At 48.2% G+C, this 23,234-nt stretch overlaps 1 protein-coding gene across 2 annotated transcripts in view; it reads left to right on the top strand.

Moving 5' to 3' along the window:
* The window catches only part of MKLN1 (muskelin 1), a 1,341,339-nt gene that overhangs the window by 341,089 nt on the left and 977,016 nt on the right, over positions 1 to 23,234 (top strand). For both annotated transcript variants that reach the window (XM_069629634.1, XM_069629633.1), the window contains exon 5: positions 18,178 to 18,287. In XM_069629634.1, coding sequence (XP_069485735.1) covers positions 18,178 to 18,287 — 110 coding nt within the window. The remainder of the gene's footprint in view (positions 1 to 18,177; positions 18,288 to 23,234) is intronic.

The following is a 23,234-nucleotide window of genomic DNA, read 5'->3' as shown; positions in this document are numbered from 1 at the left end:
CGACGGTGTCGCCGACGAGGTTCCTCAAGAGTCCTCGCACCCGTTGTTTCCGGTGCCGCAGGAGGTACCTAAGCCAGACCCGACGGGGGAACCGGAGCCTGGACCTTCGGAAAGTCCACCGCAAAAGAAGAGGACGACGCATCCTCTGCCACCTCTCCCACCTCTGCGGCCTGCTCTGCCTTCCCCCTGGTTAACTACCCACGGGGGTGATACAGGCACGGTTACGACAGGTACAGATGACGGAGGCGACAACAGGACGTGTCCCCCGTCGCCCCCTGCTTGGGCGTCCCCGCCCGATGAGATTGGATCCTTCCATGCCATGATTTCCAGGGCATCTGAGCTCTTCCAGCTCTGCCCCGAAGAGAAGAAGGGTTCCTTTACCAACGGCGCGAGGCTAAAAGGAAGACGGTCCTCGCCGTACCACTTCTTGATGACATCTGGGATGAGGGGCTCTCCCTCCTCAAGAACCCTGCCACGCTGCCTGCAAAGAGGGACCGGTACGAGAAGTACCGGGTCCCTGACGCTGCCCCCTTGTGCCTTCGGGCGCAACCTACCCCGGATTCGGTCATCTCGGCGGCGGCAAAGAAGAAAGCTTGGGGGGCATCGGCCTCGACATCAACTTCCCCACCGGACGGCGAGGGCAGGAAACTGGACACGATGGGACGACGGGTCAACTCATCCGCAGCGATGACTATCAAGGCGGCCAACGCCCTGGCTATCGTAGCCCGTTACGACAGGCAGTTGTGGTTCAAAATCGCCCCTCTATTGGGCTTCCTTCCGGGCACCAAAAGGGCTGAGGCCCTTGAAATCTTACAGGAAGGTGAGATTGCTTCGGACCACGCCATCACGGTGGCAACGGACATCGCCAACACCGGTTTCCGTCAGTTGGGCAACAGCGTTTGCCTGAGACGGCGAGGATGGCAAGAAGTGGTACGGCGAGGATGGCAAGAAGTGGTACGGCGAGGACCGTCTTCCTTTTAGCCTCGCGCCGTTGGTAAAGGAACCCTTCTTCTCTTCGGGGCAGAGCTGGAAGAGCTCAGATGCCCTGGAAATCATGGCATTGAAGGATCCAATCTCGTCGGGCGGGGGCTCAAGGCGACGGATTCCCGCCAGGACGTACAAACCAAAGTTTTGGACATGCCCTTCGACAGGAACAACCTGTTTGGGAAGGCGGTTGATGAGTCCCTTCAGGCTATCAAGACAGACACGGAGACTGTCCGGGCACTGGGAGTGCTCCAACAACGGCGGCCGTCCTTTCGGAGCTCCGGAGGCAGACAAGGTGCCTCCAAGGGATCTGGCAGTGGCTCCTCGACGTACCGCCAAGCGGCAAGATCTTCATCTCAGGAGGCCTACAGGGGATGCGGCAAGTCAGGTGGTGCCCGTCGTCGACCGGGAGGTCAAGGAGGCAAGGCGGCCTCCAAACAAGATTGAACTGACCGTGGGGTCGGGCCCCCATCGAAGCACCCCTTTGGGAGGCCGGCTGGCGAGGTTCATCAGCGTGTGGGAGTCCATCTCCACCGACCGTTGGGTGCTGGACGCCCTGGCCCAAGGGCACGCCCTCGAGTTCCAGAAGAAGTGCCCTTGCGTTCCACCCGTGGCCAGGAAGGAAAATCGAGTCCCTCAACTACTGTTGGAAGTAAGGGCGATGCTTAAAGGTGCCATCGAGCTTGTCCCAAAGAGGCTTCGGGGCTCCGGAGTTTACTCAAGGTACTTCCTCGTAAAGAAGACAGGAGGATGGCGTCCCATCCTGGACCTGCGACGACTGAACAAGTACATCAAGGCACAGAAGTTCCGGATGGTCACCCTCCAGCACGTGCTGGGACAGCTGGAGGAGGGCGATTTCCTGTCGTCGTTGGACTTGGAGGATGCGTACTTCCACATCCCCATTCTAAAAAGACACTGAAAGTTCCTCAGGTTCGTGGTCCAAGGGCGGCACTACCAGTTCAAGGCCCTCCCGTTCAGATTGAAGTCGGCACCCAGGGTGTTCACCAAGTGCCTCGCACTGGTGGAGGCGCGGCTGCGCCTGCAGGGGGATCCACGTCTACCCCCTACCTGGACGACTGGCTCATCTGGGGAAGGATAAGGGAGCTCTCCGAGGAGCACACTGCGAAGACCGTCCAGCTGATCACGGACCTGGAGTTCTCCATCAACTTTCCAAAATCCCACCTGGTCCTGTCGCAAGTCGCCCTGTTTCTGGGAGCCAAGCTCGACACAGTGGCGCGGCTGGCCTTGCCGTCGGAGGAAAGGACCAGGACCATCCTGGGCAAGGTGCAGCGTCTGCTGGCCACGGACATGGCCAGGGTAAGATCTATCAAGTCCCTCCTCGGGATGATGTCCTCCTGCATTTATCTGGTGCGCCTCTGCAGACTTCGGATGCGCCCCTTACAAGAGATCCTCGACGCCCGCTGGGTCCAGTTGACAGGCAGCTTTGAGGACAGGATCCCACTCAATGAGACCTTCCGTCAGGCGATCCGGTGGTGGGGTACCCGCTCTCATCTGTCGACGGGCACAGACTTTCAGACCCCAGCTCACCAGGTGACGGTGACGACGGATGCCTCCCTGGAAGGTTGGGGAGCGCACTCCGGAGATCTTCACGCGAGAGGCCTTTGGCTCCCGGAGGAGAAGTCACTCCACATCAACAACTTGGAGCTCCGCTCAGTGTTCTGGGCCCTCAGGTCTTTTCTTCCGTCCCTCAAGGGCAAGGTGGTGAGGTTCTTCACCGACAACACCACCACAATGTTCTACATCCGGAAGCCGGGTGGAACCAGATCCCCTGCCCTATCCAAGGAAGCCCAGGATCTGTGGCATTGGGCCGTCGCCCATGGGATGTTTCTGGTGCCTTTTCATCTGGCAGGAATAAAAAACACCATCGCCGACTCACTCAGCAGAGAGCTGTGCTCGTGCCACGAGTGGGAACTACGCCAGGATCAAGTGGATCGACTCTTCCGACGATGGGGCGAACCCCAGATCGATCTCTTTGCGACGGCGACAAACTCCAAGTGCCGGAGGTTCGCCAGCAGGTTGCCCCAGCCGAGGAGCATGGGCATTGCTTTCTCGTTCCCCTGGGATGGCCTATTTCTTTATGCGTTCCCTCCGTTGCTGTTGCTGCTCCGGCTCATCAACCAGCTCAAGAGGTCCCGGTGCAGGATGATCCTCGTCGCACCAGCGTGGCCGAGACAGATCTGGTTCCCGGACCTTCTGGACTTATCAGTGTCCACACGAGTCAAGCTGCCGACGGACGCGGATCTTCTCTCCAGAGAAGGAGGCGCCATTCTTCATCACAACCCAGAGTCGCTGAACTTGCAGGCCTGGCTCCTGCAGCACTAAAGTTTGGAGGGTACGACATCCCAGCCGACGGCAGAGAGGTTCTTGCAAAGTCCAGGGCGTCCTCAACTCTCAAGTGCTACGGACATAAATGGAAGAGGTTCTCTGTCTGGTGCCGTGCACAGAAGATTAACCCTCTGCGGATTACGGCCCCTCAAGTATTGCTGTACCTACTGTCATTGGCCAAGGCTGGACTAGCTCATGCTTCCATCAAGATACATCTGGCTGCCATCTCACGATACACCAGAACTACAGGACAGGCGTCCTTGTGGTCTCATCGGCTGGTGAAGGAATTTATGAAAGGATTGTTCCCGCTGGTGAAGGCCCCTGCCCCGGCGTGGGAGCTCAACGTGGTGCTGACCAGGCTCATGGGGGCCCCATTTGAGCCTATGCATTCGGCACCGTTGAAGTTTCTGTTGTGGAAGACAGCATTTCTCATGGCCATCACCTCCGCACGACGAGTAGGAGAGATCCAGGCCCTATCTTGCAAGCCACCATACTTGACTTTTCACGACGCAAGGATGGTGTTGAGGACGCACCCCTCCATCATGCCCAAGGTGCCGTCGGACTTCCACCTCAACGAACCCTTGGTGTTGCCAGTTTTCTTCCCATCGCCTTTGTCGCCGGCTGAGAGGACTCTGCACTCGCTGGATGTAGCTAGAGCTCTGAAGTTCTATGTGGACTGCACGAAGAGTTTTCAGAAGACATCACAGCTGTTTGTAAACTTTGGACCTGTGAATCAAGGGAAGGCTCTCTCGAAGGCTTCCATTTCCAGATGGCTCTCCGGCTGCATCATGCACTGTCACCGGTTGGCAAACCGACCGCTTCCCGGCCGTCCGAGAGCCCACTCGACTAGAGCGATCGCTGCTACCACGGCGTTCCTATCTGGTGTGCCCCTGCTCGACATCTGCAGGGCTGCGACGTGGAGGTCGACACACACCTTCACGAGATTCTACTGCGTCGATCGGGACTCTAGGGAGGAGTCCAGGGTCGGCCAAGCAGTGCTGCGCAACCTGCTCGCTTAAGGTGAGCCTGGTGAGGAGGTAAGAGATGCTTAATGTTGAGTTTTTTGTATTGCTTAATGTTGAGCCTGTTGCCACCTCCCGTGGTTGTGCATGTGTATACTGCTATGTATTCTTATATTCATGAGCATGTGAATCCATGCCAGACCCCATGCTGGAGAAGGAACAAGTTACTTACCTGTAACTGTTGTTCTCCAGCATGGATCTGGCATGGATTCACATGCGAACCCTCCCGCCTACCCCTCTGCAGCTCTTCACTTGGTCATACTGCCACTTTACGTGCTACCAAATCTGAGGATGGCTGCCAGAGGCGGGGCTTAGGGAGAGGGCAGTCATTGGCTGGGGGCAGTATGACCCAGAGACCAGTGATTGGTTACTACTAGGAAAGACAGATCAGAAACGAAACTGATACTGATATTTTCTATACCGAGGATTCCCGGCCTGACGACGGGGAATATTCATGAGCATGTGAATCCATGCCAGACCCATGCTGGAGAACAGAAGTTACAGGTAAGTAACTTGTTCCTTATCTGTGCCTCTAGAAAGGAGCCTGTAGCACACTTGAATTCAAAGTTTAATTAAATAATAAAATAAATTGTGGCATTAATAGAGACTCAAAAGACTTGCAATATTCTGCCAGTAATCGAGGCCAGGAGTTTGTTTCCTAACCAGGGTTTTTACAGTTTGAGTTTTTATTGCAGTGGAAATCTCATCTTCTGTGATCAGTCCCTTTAGAGGATCAACATCTCTGGTAGATACTTCAGCGGGGGAAAAGCTTGACTATCAAGGGACCTAATTGAGTTGCAGATCAGGAAAACTATGAACGATGAAGCAAGACCTAAAATGAAGCAAAGGTCTATAAATGCTACGTACTGTAGTGTGTAGGGTGCCTTGCTTGCATTCCCAGTGAAAAGATCTTTTGACGATCTTTTCTCTAAAAGGTCGGTAAAGCGAACATGCATGCCCCTGCCGCAGACAAGAGCGCACAGGGGCAGACTGGCTCTGCGGGACTAGAAAGCGGAGGGCGAGGAGAACGGGGGTGGGTGCGTGTGTGTTTTGGTTTAGGGGGTGCAGAGTGGACGCTGGGACTGAAATCCAGCAGGAGAGGGTGGGGGAGGGGGCTGAAATCCAGTTGGAGAAAGGATTGGGGTGGGGGAAAATGGGGAGTTCAGGGGGGTGAAATCTCCTAAATCTTTTCTTTTTCAAAGTGAAAACCGCATTTTAAAAGTCTCAATAGAAAATGACCTTTTACAATGATGGTTTTCAAAGTAAATCGGTCTTTTTCTCTTGAGACCTTGAAAAAAGGTAATTTCACATAGAACCCTTGCTTGTCTGCAGAAGCCGCTATCCTTTTTTCCCCCTAGTCTGGCCTTTAGTTAGCCTGCTAATTGCTTGCCTCATTTGTTGGCATTGGGCACAGCTATTTAGTATTAATGTCTGACTCATTAAAATGGCTTGAGATTACATTTATTCTTTAGTCACTCAGTTATCATACTTGGACACCCTGTGGTTGCCTACTATTCATCTTGTTTAATTATCTATTCCACTCAAGTAATCTCAATCCTCTTCTTCCTTGTATGGGCCGTCTAAGAGATTATAAATCTTTTAAAAGATGCCTTGTGGGCATCCCAGTGTACGTGCATGGTGGTATCCTCCGGCCAAGTGTGGTGTGGAGACAGAAATCTGTCACATCTGTTTGTGAATTAGTGTTTCTAAGAGGGGTGTCCATGTCCGGACTCCATAAAATGTTTTTTAATAAGAATTTGTGCTGGTACCCATGTCTGCTTGTGTCATGCGTGGGATAAGGGTCTTGCTCCGAAGAATGCAATCAATGTGAGAGTGTTTGGTGTGGATTATAATGGAATGAGCAGTCAAGATTGTTGGGATGTAGTTTTCTCCAAGAGTCGGTAAGATTCCATGACGCTATTAAGACTTTTGGGCTTCAAAAACCTCCCTGTTGATATTTTGTCCAAGTGGGGACCAGAGGGTGGGTAGGTTTAGGGCCCCAGCAAGGACCACAGCATCACCACAATGTTTTAGAACCAATTTACGAAGGTCAGTCCTAAAACACAGTGTCATTGTAGTCTCAGATTCTAAAGCGTTGATGTGTCCCCTGCAATGTTGTAATATCGCGCCTTCAATAAAGACTTAAAGGATTTTAGCGCACTTGAAGGGGCTTAGCAGCACTGGGACATTGGTTAGTTTAATGAAACCCATAGTTGTATTTTAAAGATATTTGGTCAATAAATGTTTGGGGTAAATCTGGAGAGCGCACTGAGGCACGCATGCATTACACGATAGTCAAAATGTACTTTTAATATGGTAACATCCGTGTGTGTGTGTGTGTGTGTGTGTGTGTGTGTGTGTTCATGAATGATCAACCATCTCTTCTACAAATAGTAGCTGGACAAGTCAACGGGGGGAGAGGAGACCGGGGAAGGGGAGGGAGAATAAGGCTTCCAGTGCACAATAATCGGGGGACCAATACTACCCATGGTGGCAGACCTCTCCCCACTCTGTTTAAATGGGTACAGTAAGTTGTCACCAAATGTAAGGTTTGTGATGAATACAGATGAATCGAGATAGACTATTCAATCAAGAATTGTATGTAAACAAGCCGCAACCAGAGTTGCCCACAGTAAAGGCCCAAATATCAACCATACTCAGACTAATTTGAATTAATCTGTTCCTTGGGGGTCGGATTCGCTTTTTGCATCCAGAGCAGGGGTCTGATCCATATGATGATCTGCTACATTTTGTATATAGACTTAGATTGCCTGGATCATCGAAGGCTTTTACTTTTTTATTGTGGGTTATTATGCATGACAATGCTTGACATTCGTAGAGCGCAGGGTAGGTTCCAAGGCAAGACATCTTTTTTCCTTTTCTCCCTCATGTCTCTGGCATAATATAGTGTGGTGTATGTATTGGCACCTTCATTTCAGATGCTCCTTCAATTTGGCTGCTCATAGCATGTTGAGGATCCGTGTATATTGAATAATAATAATGTGAAAAATGATACATCTGGGCTTCTGGTTAGCGTGTTTGATTTTTGTAGGTCCACTCTATCGTGCTATATCTACAGATGGTCAGTCTGAGGAAGAGAATGTAAACTGCTGGACTTAAATGCATGTTCTCCTGCTGCTATGTTTCTACGGCAGGCGCGTAAAATTTGTGTTTGGAGTGTCTCGGCTGATCAGGCCTATGGGTTCTTGCCTGTCTACTCGTATGGTAGGGAAACGTGTTTTCCACATGCCGGCTCCAGCGGCACTCAAGGATTTTGTAGGATCGAAATTCAAGGTACATCTGTTGTTCTGTAGGACACCCCGGCCAAAGTATACGTTCCCTGCTTGTTTCAGGTTCAGGCTCATACCTTCCCTCATACATTGGATACAGCCCTGAGACCCCCACAGGGTTTTTAGGAGGTCTTTGAGGCTTACCTGCTTTTTTTTTGGCAGTGCCGTGATGAAGAGGTCAGGCTGCTGATGACGTTACGATTGCTCGTAGCGGAATGTCAACCCAATGTTTCCCGGTAACTGATTCAGGCAACCGCTGGATTTACTCCCCGCTTCAAGGAACAAATCTCCCCTGATTTACGCGGTGGGATGACCACGCAAGCAGTGGCAGTGAAGGCTGATACATGAATGCTGAGAAGTTGAAGACCAGCCTACAGGTATGATAAGTCAAGCAGGCTGGAAGATGAATCCATAAGGAGGTGGCTTGAACCTGGAAACATGGCGCACCGTGGCACTGGACAAAGCACAACAGAAGAGGCTTCTCTGATGGAGAATGCTGGGCCAAGAACTACAGAAGCTAAGGACAGGAATGGCGCAAGTCTGCAAGCAGACAAAACTAGGCTGGAATGGGGAGCCAGAATGGGGAAAGGTGAATTAACAAGGAAACGAGGAGGACTGAACGAGGAGGACTGAACGAGGAGGACGGATGGTGGAACAGCAAAATGGAAGCACAGGAAAAATCTGTAAATTTAACCAAGTGTATAGCTAACAGCATTGAGTTGTGGATTCCAGGGTTTGTTCAGGGCTTAAATGGACCCAGCTTTACCTGGAGCCTGGGAAGCGCATTGAAGTTTCTGTAGCAACCTTCAGCGTCTACGATATGCCCAGGCATCCACTCACGCCTGCAGCCCCCAAGATGTTGGTGCCCATCGATGTTCGTGTCTGTCGTATGCCGCTGCGACCCCAAGACAACCACCACTATGATATGATCTGTTATTTACAATGCACTTAATACCCAGAGGTTTCTAAGCGTGGACCCGGGGATCGAACCTGTGTTGCTCCGTGTCGTCTTGCTTCCAAGTCGAGCACCTTGCCACTGAGCTATCCTCCTGAGACTAGGGATAGAAGTGCCACATGGGGCTCATCCCTGCAGGGAAGCCCCTGTGTGCGCTGCTGAGCGTGACAGAGTTGAGCTCGGCTCCTTCCACAAGGCTTACTCCAGAGACCCCATACAGTTCTCATAGTAGGTACTTTCAGGCACCCAAACAAGTGCCATACCATACAGTTTGCTTTGTAGAGTTCTTTCTGGACCTTCATTAGGTTAAAAGACCACATGCTTTGGTTTTCCACTCATGGACACATCATGTACTGAGAGGAGACCCTCCTTTACTAGCTATGGCCCCAGCTCTGTGAAAGGTCTTTTCCCACGAAGAATTGTCCCTCAGAGAGGGAAATGCATGGGACAGTTTTCCCCATGCAGGTGGGTCAGATCCAGCTCCTGAGCCTAACCCTTTCCAACCACATGCACTGCGTCACCTTCCAGTTGTAGACAGGTACTGTGATTTTATGACCATTTCACATCAGTCATGGCGTGTTGTGGCAATAGCTGAGCAAAGACCTTCTAAAGAGAAATCTTGTCCTACATGGCACCGGAGAGCTCCTATCCCACACAATGTGCACTCTGTCCTGTGTGCTTCAGAAAAGAACCCACAGGCACTATCCTCACATTTTTCCATACCCCTCCTTATAGGGTGAAAGTATCTTCCACATTCTGGATGTGGCCTGAGTGTTCAAATTGTACTTGCTGCAAACAAAATCTATCAGGTCTAGTGAACACCTTTTTGTCATCTATGGGAAGCCATTCCCTGGGATGAAGGCAGCTAACGCTACCATCGCTCTTTGGCTTGTGGCTTGCATCTTAGTTTGGAACAAGCTCAGGAATGGTCCTCCTCATGTAAGCATTCTCGCCCACGTTTTCATGCGCTAAGGCGGCTTCATAAGCATTCTATAGACCTGTTCTTCTTGAGGACATCTTCAAGATGGTCACCTGGGAATCTCTGGATGATTTTTGCAAGCACTAGCTCATAGATTTCAGCTATAGATCTGATGCTGATTTTGGTTGTCAAGCTGTCCTACAGAAACAATTAGGACACAAAGGGGTTTCATTTGCCCTTTAGGGTTCAGTGCTTTGCTATCTTCCAGGAGTAATGAGTAATGAGGAAAGGGGACTGGACATAGAAGAAAGTAAAAGTTATCATAGTGACTACTTTACTTCCAGTCCATAGTCTCCTTTCCACCATATGCCCTTCGCTACTTCCATGCTGATACGGTCTTGGCCTTCACCTGGTGGCTTGAAGGATTGAAGGGTGGGGTTGGAAGCATGTGGCGTTCCCGGCAGTAGTCATGTCTGCTGGATGTGCATGTGTCACTGCTTTTTTAGAAATCCAAATGCTGCAGTGCAACATGCTCCTGTCCCTTTCCCATTCAGGATGAGGTCCCAGGAGTGTGGAGGAAATGGGACTATGGACTCACTATGATGATTAACCTATACTATATACCTCTTTCTTCTGTGCTATAGGAAACAAGCAAATGAGCTCCTAGACCCACAGGCGCTATCCTCACTTGGGAGTGAGGGTGGGGGTTGGAGGAAAGCTTCCTATCCTTGTCAGGAGGCTGAAAGTGATGCTACTTGGAGCCTGAGCCAAGCTTACACAGAATGTTCCACTCCTACGATGGAAGAGCTATTCCCTCTGCACAGCCCCCTACTGTTTCGTCATAACCGAACCCTTACAAACCATTCTAGAGGATGGGCCCCTTGTGTACTCGGCCCTTTCCCCTCGTCCTGCACCCTCTACTATCAGGAGTGGTTCACATATGGATGAACCATTCCAGGGGAGATTCTTCCTTTTCAATACTTCGCCTCTCACTGCCCCGTCCCCAAATATGAGAAAATTTTCATGGATCTGTTCAGCGAGGTGGCTACTTCGGCTCCGAGTGCTCCGGAGCCACTTACTCCTGTGGATATTCCATCTCAACCTATGGATCTAGGGCTGCCTGTCCTGGTACTGAGAGAATGTAATGTGCTCCACTGTTCCAGTAGCTCCCCTGGATTTGCTGGCTTCTCAGCCTCTTCCCCGGCCGAGTGCTCCTCCACCAAAGAGTCCATCCCTATTGGGGAGGGAGCTTTAGATCCTCCAGATTCCTCTAGAGAATTGGGAAATGAAGGCGGCCAGTGGGACCTGCCTTCCTCAGTGAGAATATTTTATAACGGGTTGCTCATGGAATTTAGGAGCGGGTACTCAGTAAGGTCTTGAGTGCTAGGCCAGACCAGGGGGATGTAATAATGTAGGCAAAGAAGTTGTAGGGGACCCTCACTCAGTTACTATGACAAACCGCAGACTGGATGCCAAATTCTGCATGTTTCTAGAAGAAATAAATGTTCCTAGACTCTTACGCCCTTGCACATTCAGCGGTGGTGGACTTGGTTGTGTTGGCACAGGGCTGTCCTCTTTCCTAGTCCTCAGTTTTGGGTAAACAGGTCCTCACTTTTTGCTGGAGGGAAGATAAGGCGTACGCAAACAGAATCTGTAACTTAAACTAGGTGAACACAGCTGCCATCCTAGGCACCTGCAACCTCAGGTTTTGGAGGCAAATAAGGACGTTTGCCTCCGTTTTATACCCTGATGGAAGTGATCAATTCTTAGCTGACCTGACACAGGCATAGCCTGTTGCATGCACCATTCTTCAATCCGTGGCAGGACATGCCGAATTTTGTCTAGGGCAGGACATCTAAGCCTGGCAGAGGGGCAATGAACTGATCTAATGAACTGATATAAAGGTTCAGAAGAAGTTCAGAGACCTTCTCTGTGATGAGCGGGCCCTTTTGACCCCACAAAGGGTGACATCCTCTCTAAAGATAAGGCCATCACCACAAACCCTTATTTTTGTTACCAAGCCCACATCAATACCAGCTGCTTCAACTTCTCCAAGGATAGAAATTGTGAGTCTGGAGGCTTCAGAAGCTTCCAGACTCGCTTGCAGAGCAGAGATAGAAGAAATTCTTTTTTGGGCCCATGAAAGTAATGGAGGCAAGGACTACTTTGAAGCAACTCTGTCTCCTGTTGGAGAGAAATCCAAGGTTTGGCAGGCTTCAGGTGCACTGCCATCAGACTTTGGAGCAGTATCTGGTCACCTTCCATGTAGCTTTGGCAGCTAATGATTTAGCACCCTTGGGTTCTTTCTGTGATCTGCCAGGGCCATACTCTTCACCCTTCCCTTTCTTCTCACCGTGCACCAACCCACAACAACTTTCATCAGAACTTCAGAGAAGCTACTGTGTCTGCAAGCATAGCACCAGCTCTCAGTCATCAATCTCATTAATCTTTTTGTGCTTCCTTGCAGTTCTGAAGAAAGACAATGGGGGGGGTTGGGACCATCCTGGATCTACTCTTCAGTATTTGCTTGCCAGTGGAGAGATTCAAGGTGGTTGCCCAGCTCAGATTCTGACCTTTCTGCAGTAGGCCGATTGGCTTTGGGGCTTGGAACTACACAATGCATCCCCATTTGGTCTCCAACACCGCAAGTAATTGTGGTTTGCCACCACCGACCAATCTTAGCAATTCAGCCCCCTCCCCCTTTGGTTTGAACTTGGCACAACAGTGTTCCCGGAGTATATAGCTGCAGCTACATCAGCCCCCATCAGAGGGGCATTCTTATTTTTATCCATACTTGGAAGACTGCGTGGCGACCCCTAATAAAGCTTTCCTTTTTATGCCAATCGTATTAGATTTGGCCTTCACACTGGATCGGTTAGTGAAGCACCCAAAGTCTTCACTCTACCCTTTCTTTACTTTCATTGGTGTCCAATGTACACATCCTAATCACTTTTTTCACCCACCATGCCAGAAATGTCCTTTGCCTGGGGATGTGTTGGGATATTTGGGATATGGGTGATGTTTCCCTTAAGCTCCTGAGTGATTTCCTCCTGCATCTTGGAGGTTCTGCATGCTAATTTGGTTATAAGGGAGATCTGTTCTTGAATCTAGAGGGATCTTCGTGGTGAAGTGGCGTCTCTTCCCTTTTTGATTGACCTTCCTGAAAAGAGTATGGTCATGGATTCCTCCGTCTCCAGCTGGAGCAGGTGGTGCTATGATGGACCACCCTCAGCACATGATTTAGGGACCTACAGAGGGGAGTACCTAGTGCATGAATGTCCTCCAACTCAAGGTCCTCTTCCTTGCACTTAGGGTTTTTTGAAGACATCACATGGGTCACAGAGTTCTGATCAATACAAACAATAAGACAGCAATGTTTTACTCCAACAAATGGGTCAGGGCGCCGTCATTTCTCACTACAGATTGGCAGTTGAAATGCGGCATTGGTATCTATCTATGGATATCATTCTAGTGGTTACTAAATTAGTAAAGGAGATCAACCATCAGGCTGACTCCACGAGACAGCCATTCAGGCCCACACATGAGTGCGAGGTTCACTAGGAGGTAGCGTACCATATTTTCAAACAAGGGGCTCTCCCCTGGTGGACTTGTTTGCATCGTAGAATAGGAAATGCCCTCTCTACATTTCCTGGAAGGGTCAGGAATTAACTCTGGCCTACACCCTTCTCATCCCCTGCGATTAGCAGTCACTATCTCTCCACCACCCCCCAATACCTCTCATCCCTAAATTCCAGCCCTGAAGTGCTCTCTATTTTTCCATCTCCTGCTGGTGACCAGTTACTTGCACAGCATGATCTGGTTCATGAACTGAGCTTGGAGCCTTCATGACCCGGATCTTCGAGATCGGACCTTCTGTCTGAGCAAGAGGGATAAGTTCTTCCTCCTTCCCCTCCATCGATTTCCTTAGTCCTTGAGGAATTGATGTTAAAGAAGGATCTGGGATTGTCTAAAGAGGAACTGGCTATTAAATCAGCTGAACAATCTTCTACATGCTCCCAATATTCAATTGTGGCTACGTTTCTGTTGTTGGAGCTTGGGTAAAGTGCTCAGACCCACTTCTGCCTCCCTGGAACACGCACTTTCATTCTTGTCTTATGTGGTGGATTCTGCCAAATCTCTCTACATTACTGTTGCAATTACAAGTTGGCAATTGGTGGCTACCTTAATAGTGCTGACAACTGTTTTTCACTATCCAACCTTTTTGCCAAGTGCCTCTCTAATGGACTCCTTAGGCTGCATCATCCTACGTTGACTTCCCAGCCTAATTAGGTTCTCGAAATAGTGCCATTTTCTCTGGTACATAAGTCTTTTGTGCCAATGGCATTAGTGGATATTCAGTCCGTCTACTGGACGGCAGCAATTTCTGGTGGCAGTCTCATATCAGTGTACTAATGAGCTCCCAGTTCTCTTCACGTCAGAGCCATACCTAAAGTTCCACAGACACTGTGACTCTCTACACTTATCCCTCTTTCCTGCCTAAAGTGATGTCATCCTTCCGCCTAAATCTGACCATCTCTATCCCTGTATTTTTCCATACCCCTCCTTATAGGGTGAAAGTATCTTCCACATTCTGGATGTGGCCTGAGTGTTCAAATTGTATTTGCTGCAAACAAAATCTATCAGGTCTAGTGAACACCTTTTTGTCATCTATGGGAAGCCATAGCCTGGGATGAAGGCAGCTAACGCTACCATCGCTCTTTGGCTTGTGGCTTGCATCTTAGATTGGAACAAGCTCAGGAATGGTCCTCCTCATGTAAGCATTCTCGCCCACGTTTTCATGCGCTAAGGCGGCTTCATAAGCCTTCTATAGACCTGTTCTTCTTGAGGACATCTTCAAGATGGTCACCTGGGAATCTCTGGATGATTTTTGCAAGCACTAGCTCATAGATGTCCGCTATAGATCTGATGCTGATTTTGGTTGTCAAGCTGTCCTACAGAAACAATTAGGACACAAAGGGGTTTCATTTGCCCTTTAGGGTTCAGTGCTTTGCTATCTTCCAGGAGTAATGAGTAATGAGGAAAGGGGACTGGACATAGAAGAAAGTAAAAGTTATCATAGTGACTACTTTACTTCCAGTCCATAGTCTCCTTTCCACCATATGCCCTTCGCTACTTCCATGCTGATACGGTCTTGGCCTTCACCTGGTGGCTTGAAGGATTGAAGGGTGGGGTTGGAAGCATGTGGCGTTCCCGGCAGTAGTCATGTCTGCTGGATGTGCATGTGTCACTGCTTTTTTAGAAATCCAAATGCTGCAGTGCAACATGCTCCTGTCCCTTTCCCATTCAGGATGACGTCCCAGGAGTGTGGAGGAAATGGGACTATGGACTCACTATGATGATTAACCTATACTATTGTAGGGGAGAACTGGTCCAGGAGACCCCTCTCGCCTGCGTTTCTTCCCCAGGTGAGGGCTATGGCCCATTGGGCGTTCCCTCATGCCACCCGGGCCCAGGTGATGGAGGGCTCACCCACTGGAGACATTGCCCACACGTATCGAATGCCCACATGTATTGATTACAACACAAATTTAGCTAGGCCCAAAAACCATTCTTTGCCCGGTAAAGATGGTGTGAGCTCAGCACACTGTAGCGCGGCCCCCACCCTTGGAGAACATCCCTGTTGCCGCAGCACCGTGGCAGATCCGCTGCGAGCACGTTCCCACGAACAAGACGGACATGAGCTAGCGCAATACGCTAACATTGTAACAGTTCACCTCCCGCAGTGTACCATCACTATCAGCCTGACCCGGCCAGCAGGCCTGAACAATGAGAAGAACAGTAAAATGGTCCTCTGATGGCAGACAGTCTTTATGTATATGTATATATTAATGTCAAGACCGCTTGCATTATTTCTTTCTTCCACATAATACAAATGCCTGTAGAATGTATTAGAATGAGAGAGTATGCTCCCGTGATATAAGCTACGGCGAGCTCGCACCATTACAGGTGGATGCTAATGATAAAGGAACGCTCCAGGGATCTGTTCGTTGCGTGTATCACTGGGCAGCCTACCTCACATGGTTTCGCGCCATAACTAAAGCTAATGCTGCTAGAGTACACGAGACAGCGAATGCAATTATACTATAAGCTCATGCAAAGGATGCGCGAGCGTGCACCTATCATGTGTGAATGTCTGAGCCCCTCATATGCTACCACCGTCACGTACAGTGGCGGGACGTTTTCTATGTACTCCACCGACCCAACTACTACCTCATTCACTGCAAATGTATATGCATGTAACTAAAATACTATAGCTGCTAGAATATAACGTACAAATATGGTGCGCGGACTGGATATAATCGAGATACATCCAGCAAAGTTTAAATGCATGTTGTGAAGTGATTTTGAATAAGTATTATAGAAAATGTTCAAATGTTTGTGATGTCTTTACCTATATTCGGCAACACACAAGGGAGATACCTTTGTGAAAGCGTACAAGGTCTCGATGTATCCCCCTCCCTCCCCCAGAAGGCTGCCAAGACATGAGAACAAAGCCCCGCTCTGCGTTGTCACGCCTCCCCCGACCCGACTGGAGCCGCTTCAAAGACTTGTAGCCCCACTGCAACACCCAAGGCCGCGGCCAGCCACCTGCATTATTTACAGCACAGCAGTAAACCTTAGTTTAAACTCAAGCACCCCCTCGTAAACCCCACAACCCACCGGACTGTCTTAGACTTATGGCCCTGTGCAATCAGGACACCCAACACTTTGACAACACACAGCGAAACATCCATAACCACTTCTAACAAGACAGAAAGACCTGTACCACCCGCCCCAGTCCCCGAAGCTTAGCCCCTCGACCTACGGTCCCGGTCAACAGATCACGAGTAACCAGGCCTCGATATATTATCTCCAGACCCCTCACAAGGTGCATTCCTCCTGTGTTGCATTAACCTATTGAAAGATTTACTAAAGAGAATAGAACTGTAAATGACTGAATGACTGCGGTGTGCATGGCAGAGGGCAAGTAAGTCAGAAAAGGCATTCATCTCTGCCACAGGCCGCCTCGGCACACCAACACCGCCCGGATGAACTCAAGCCGACCTGCCAGGCCCAGCCCAACCCACGAGGGTGACCAGTGACGTCCTCCAGCCAAGACCAACCACGCCACAGCAGCACCTATAGTTAGTCGTCGCCACCCAATCCCAATGAACTTGTGCCCCCTATAGTATGTAGGTTTTGATGACGTTTTTTGTAAATATATACGCCTGTCTTTGCTATTGTCAGACAGAGCGCTCTCGGAGTTTGCAGAGTTCTTTGCATGCCCAATTCTGATTGATAAACTCCCATTTACGCTCACCCGCACTCTGTCTTGGCCTTATTCCCATTTTGGGAGAGTCCTTCATTGTCTCTCATTGCGGGGAGGATCGTGCTGTTTGGGGACGCTTGCTTTCACTATATACCTCTTTCTTCTGTGCTATAGGAAACAAGCAAATGAGCTCCTAGTTACAGAGACACAAGGGAACTATATGGATGCGTTATGATCTGTTGGCTCAGGGTTAGTTAAGGCCCATCCCTATGCAGCTTTTTAAATAACATTGAATTATGTGCTATTTTTGGGCTCCCCTCTTGACACTTTGACTCTGAAAAAATAGGAAAAACAATTCAGTGAGAAGCAGGGTCTACTGCAGCTGCATGTTCTGTATTCTCATTCTAGTTCACTCGAGATACCAGTGTTCCAGTCATAGAGTAAAGATAAAAGGGCGTACTCCACAAGCAGACAATGCATTGTTGAAAGGATGCCCATGACGCATTTTGGACTTCATTTTAACAAGTGATGGCTGCTCTACTGAGCTGACATTTCCCTTCCAACAATACACCAAATTTCTTTCATCCCGTCAGCGGCTGCATGCTGCTGTCGCTGCCCAATAGTGGCTTCCACCTCGCATTCTGTCTGTACCTCTTCCTTATTTAACCTGAACTACTTTCCCCTCCAGCTTCTTTGGCGTGCGTTAGTCGGTGAAAGTGTTTTCTTGTCTCTAATGCCATTCCTATTCCTCATGCAAATGAGGATCTTCATGGTTTTGGCTGAACTCTGCAAACGCCTCCTTCGTTCTCTGCCCTACTCCAATGTGTGTTTCTAGTACACTTTTCGGATGTCCTGCGAGTTAACTGTTCATGCCTTTCTCTTTTCCTCCTAATCCATGCAGCAGTTGGAAAAACTGCCGCCTTTCTGCTTCACTTCAAAACCTGAATTGGCGCGGAGTTCATGGCAGATCACCATCTATTTTCCTTTCCTGTGCCCTGCTGTGCTATAGCTCTCTCCTATCCTTCTATGGACTCATTTTCTCTTATCACTTCTGGTCTTCTCGGATCTTCCGTTGTCTAGCTGCAAACAATTAAGTTGTGTACAAAATCCAAGAAGTTAAAAAATAGACCTTCTGTACTGGCCATGCCAGACTGGTATACATGTTATATGTGCTAGCACTTGAAAACTGTATTGAGACAGCAATTGCCACAGAACCTGATTTCTCAATTTAATTTAGCACGGTTTAGTTTCAGGTGTTTGTTTAAATCAAAATATTGTTTCCATGTTGGTACTAAAATGAATATTTTTTATACCTACTGCAATTAATCAATGAAAGTTCAATTTGTATTGTATGTGGATTATGACATTGCCTTCTTTCTTTTTTCCTGAAGTTCCGCTGTTATCCTGGGGACCCAGCTTTAATTTTAGCATCTGGTATGTTGAGATCAATGGCATCGATGAACCGGATGTGGTGCAGCCATGCCTAAACTGGTACAGTAAGGTAGGCCTGCATTTGAAACTTCTTAGTTCGCTTAGCCCTGTTGTTGAGTGAATAGCTGCAAAGTGTCTACATGGGTTACACTTTCAGTCCATTTTGGCATTTAATCCAATGGCTGTTTGCATCCTGGGGCTTTTATCCATTACTGATAATGGACAAGTCATAACTACATGTCACAGAACTGAAACTGCTCATGACTATCAAGGCAAGTTGGCAGAAGCATGACATGTGGCAATGTTGCATCTTGAAGTGAAACATGAAACTCTTGAAAATGTATGCCTGGTTGGTGTTTCGCTGGCTTACATTTTCGTTTTCTATTCACCATCATTATTACAAGAGATATGGTGGGTAACTTTATTTTCGGGTACTCCATTTCCTTATCTTTCATCTTTCCTGCTCCCAAATGTCATCTCCCTGTTCTAAGTCACTGTTTTAAAGAAATCGCCTTGTAGCTGTGCAGTTTCCTTTCAGTCTCCTTTTGTGTCCTACCCCCTCCTCTGGCTCGCTACTTGAAGAAGACGACATGCAGCTTAGACAACTTTATCTTGGATGCAACCAAACAAATGATTGCTGTTTGAGGCAGTTTGTCGCGTCTATCTACTTCAGTGGGGATAGGGATTGTGACCAGGTCACACGTGCAATGCCACAAAAGGGAAACTCTGGTCCTGGAGTGTCATGTGCTCCATGATGCTAACCCTGGACGTGGTTAATGGGGATTCCCTCAGAGTTCACCCAGTTCTACCTTGGGCGATTCAGAGGGCGGTAGGTGCGAAGTATAGATAACAATTCTAATGCCCCCTTAAAAGAACTGGTCACACTGCTGTCGTCATAAGAAATTCCAATACAATCCAGTCATGGAAAAAGGCAAATGGCGCAGTTAGACGCGCATACCAATTCCCAAATGCTTCAGGATACAGGCTACTTCTGGCGAGGATAGCCCAACATATATCCCGAGGCAAAGCCAAAAGCAAATCTTTTGAAAGGGAAGGAAGTCGGAGGGATCTTACACCAGTGCCTGGCAGATACAATTTTCAATTACCAGAAAATGCTTGAGTTGGAACACCAGAAGACCTGATTCCTCTGCAGCCATGATACTCCTGCCTGACAAGAACCTGCCAGACCAAGTTTTCATATTCTCTGAGCGAGAGAGGTGGAATTGGAGCCAATCCCATTCATGAAATTATCTGCAATACCTGAAATGTGATTGTGGAATCTTTTTAGCTTGGGCTTTGCAATGACCTGCCAATTGATCATGTTATATTGCCTGATCGGGATTGCCTAGGTAAAGCATACATTTGTTGGACTTTTCAGTGTGGCCTGTAACCTGTTGCAAGGTTGGCAAGCACCATACTCTGTTCTTCTTGTTGGCTTCATTGAGAGAGACTCGCACTTCTTTATCTTTTTGTGTTGTGTGTAAGAGGATATACATGGTATGCAGCCACACATTGTGCCGGGAGGGCCACCTGAAAAGGCAACAGTGACCCTTCCACCAAACTGAGAGTGGGAGGTTTACATGTGCATTCAGCATGGGCTGCTAATAAGCCTAACCCGCGCCACCCATCAGAGTTTAGGAGTGTGCTACCTCTGGGCATTCTTTACATCCCTCTGAGTCCCATGGACTTTTGCACACAGCAGTGCTGGGAACACAGCGCAGGCTGAAGAGCCAAGTGAAATTTGAAAAAGGAAACCTTCAAGAATCCCTTTAAAATTGGTCCTAAACAAGCCCAGTGGACCCACCTTTGGTAGCTGATTTTAAAATCACAATTATTATGCACGAGTAATCCGTGATCGCATTACAATTTGCATTCTGGTATTTGTAATCTTGGATGGGAAATCAAAAAAAAAACTAGCAATACTAGAATGCCAAGGCAAAAAAACAAGGTCAGGGTGAGCTACTTACTTATTGGATGAGGCAACTTACAAGTTATGTAAACATTTAAACGACATAAACACAAATTGTTCATTCTTGAAACTTATGTAAAACAGGGATAGTGCCAGGTGGAACTTTAGAAAAAACTTTGGAAGTCTTGACTAGAGCTGTATCTAGATCAACATTGTTTTATTTTATTCTAATTAGATATAAAAAAAAATCTTATTATGCTAAATACAAATCTAATTCAATAAAACATGATGCATTCATTCATACTCCATACATACCATTCAATTCTAAAAACGTTAATTATTTTGATAACTCAAGGTTTTCATGTAAACTTTTTCAATTCCAATGTATTTAATCACAAATTCGGTTTAATAATTGTCCACATTATAAACTTTATCAGCTATTCCTCCCATGCACACACTAGAACCATATGATTTCATGCCCAAAATCCTGTTGTGAACAATACTCAACTTAAATTTCATGTTCATACAAAGCGCAGGTGCTTACGACTGGCATGCATTCACACTCCTAGCTTCACATCTTGCGCCTCACACTAGACTCACTAACTCCAACCCCCGCTCCACCTATTCAGGACCAAATAGTAAATGGCCACCAAAACGGCAGACGTCCTGCGGCACAAGACAAAATTACATACCATTGCAGAGGCAGTGAGTCCAAGGCCAAACATGATACTCTCTCATAGGCATTCACATGCAAATATTAGAAATGTAAGGCACAGCGAGGCTAACTTCCCTGCAATGAATCATGTATACACAAACTTGCATATCGGTTTGACCACGAGTGAAATCATTGTGAAGCAGTAGAGTGCTGTGGTTGGTCTTAAGCCATACCCAGGCTTTAAGGTAATTGATGATTTTCCTTACCAATATAAAAGAAGCTCCGTAATTTTAAGTAATTATATAGTTTATGTCACCATATATGGTTGTCTTTATCCTGGGAGCTTTAGAGTCTCTATGAAAGGCATCCAAGAGGCTTTCTTTGCCTCTTCAGGTCACTCGGCACGTTTGGCAACAACTTAATCCACGTCTAGTGTTTCCATCTGTCTCATCAGTAGACTTTTTTGTTTTCCTCTCTCTCTCCTTCATTCTTTTATATTTATGCCCCTGTATTTTACACTTTTCTTTACTTACCTGTATAGGTCTGTGTCCCAACAAATGGGCTCTGACTCCTATTCTCTGTGCCTGGTGTGGATGGCCCCTGGCCCGGACTGAACTCTGTTGCCCAGAGAGGTAAAGGAGAGCCTCCTGTGAACCGAACTTGACCTTTGCAGTGCCTTAACCCATGTACAACTGCTACCGTGCTTCCTGCTGAGGGATTTATATGGGCCCTCTAGTAGCCCACCCTTTGCTCTCATCCTCATACTGCTAATAGAGTACCTTGGAGGGAATGTACGCTGTGTTATCAGAGACAAGTGCTCCATATACGGTCAGCAAGAGACATTAACAGAACATAGCCTAGCGGCAGGGGCGAGGCACCACATGACTCCCCTTCATGGGAGGGTCACAAAATGGCGGAAAAGCCAGAACAACCACAAAGAACACCACTAAAGGCCCAGAAGCCTTAGATTGGTGTCCAAACAATCAGAAGTAGAGTGAAAAAGTGTTTAACTGAAAGAGAGTAGCCACTCATTAGATCTCCAACACAGGGAATTCATAGAAGTCATTAGAAATCCAGTTTTCAGGTGCTGGCTGCCACACAGTCCCCAGGCATGGTCTTCCAATCCACACCATGGTCCATGCTATACAGGCTGCCATAAACTTCTGTTTTGCTACTGTGTGCTGTGCCAGGTCTACACACAGGTTTATCTCAACACAGAGAAACCAGGATGAGTCTGGATCCAAGAATTTTAAATCTATCATGACAGCTCCATATATGAGAGCTTACTTCAAGCGGTTGGTTGCAGATGTGTTGCCCACGGCAGCTCTAGCACTCGCGCCATTGTCTCTCCTGCTGTCTACCACACCAGTACCCCTGTCAGCTCCACCCAAGCAGCCTCCTCCCCAACCACCGGTCCTAGTGTCTCTGGTGGGACCTCCCGCCCCACTAGGCTGATCACTGTAAACTCAAGTGTGTTGATTGACCCACTTCTGCATCAGGCTACAGATGAAAAGGAAAGGGATAACGAGAAGGATCCCTACTAGTTGGCTAAAGCCTTACAGGAGAGAATAATGGACATTATGCAATTTCTTTGTATTTTTATTCAAAGCTTTTTTTTGAGTTTCAACACATCAATTATCATGCAACCATGCTATGCAGCAAACGGATAATATTTTAACAATTATATTGTAAACAAAAAGGTAGAGCACACCATTGCAGCTCTGCGAATGGCTATATATGCAGTACAACATCTGCAACGTGACCCCCCCCCATGTAAGTCTTAACCCTCCCTCCCACTTTAGCCCCAACATCCACATTATCTCAACCCCACTTTGCGGTCGGCCCCTCCAGTAACTCCTAGGTTCTCAGTTATGCCGTCTCCAGTAGACCAAGTGCCCACAGGCGGGGAGGGCAAGTGTAATCCTTGTCCGTTCCTTTAATAAACTCCAGGAAGCTCCCCACTTCATAAAGAATCGGTTTAGCCTGTTAAGTGAGTGTCACCTTCTCGCATACAAGCAGCCTCCGCATCCTATTCATCCACATATCCATTGAGGGAATCAGGGGGGAACCTCCATGCATCAGGCATAGCATTTCGAAGGGATTGTGCCCTCCGTCGTATTCCACATCTATGACATGTAATGTCCACAGCTGTGCACTTCGGAAACTTTTAAGCAGAGGGCGTCTTGCGTCGATGGCATCGAGCTGATGTCCCTCGAGGGCCTCTGTCGAGGATCGACATCTCCGGATGTTATATATAGGATGCACAGCGCCCTTTGCCTCAGTTCCGTTTATTCCGACAGCGAATGTGTATAGCTTTGTGAAACTCAGCGCGTCTTGTGGATTCATCGATCTCTTATGATGTCTATTTCCTCGACCCCGTCCGACTCCAAGGTCTGGGTTCAAGACTTGCCCGGACTGCAAGTCCAAGATGTTGTTGACCGACCCGCACCGTA

The sequence above is a fragment of the Ambystoma mexicanum genome, chromosome 12 (genome assembly GCF_040938575.1).
Source record: "Ambystoma mexicanum isolate Mex_15411 chromosome 12, UKY_AmexF1_1, whole genome shotgun sequence".
In the NCBI taxonomy this organism is placed as follows: domain Eukaryota; kingdom Metazoa; phylum Chordata; class Amphibia; order Caudata; family Ambystomatidae; genus Ambystoma; species Ambystoma mexicanum.
The sequence above is the reverse complement of the archived record's forward strand: the minus strand, read 5'-3'. Positions and strand labels throughout refer to the sequence as shown.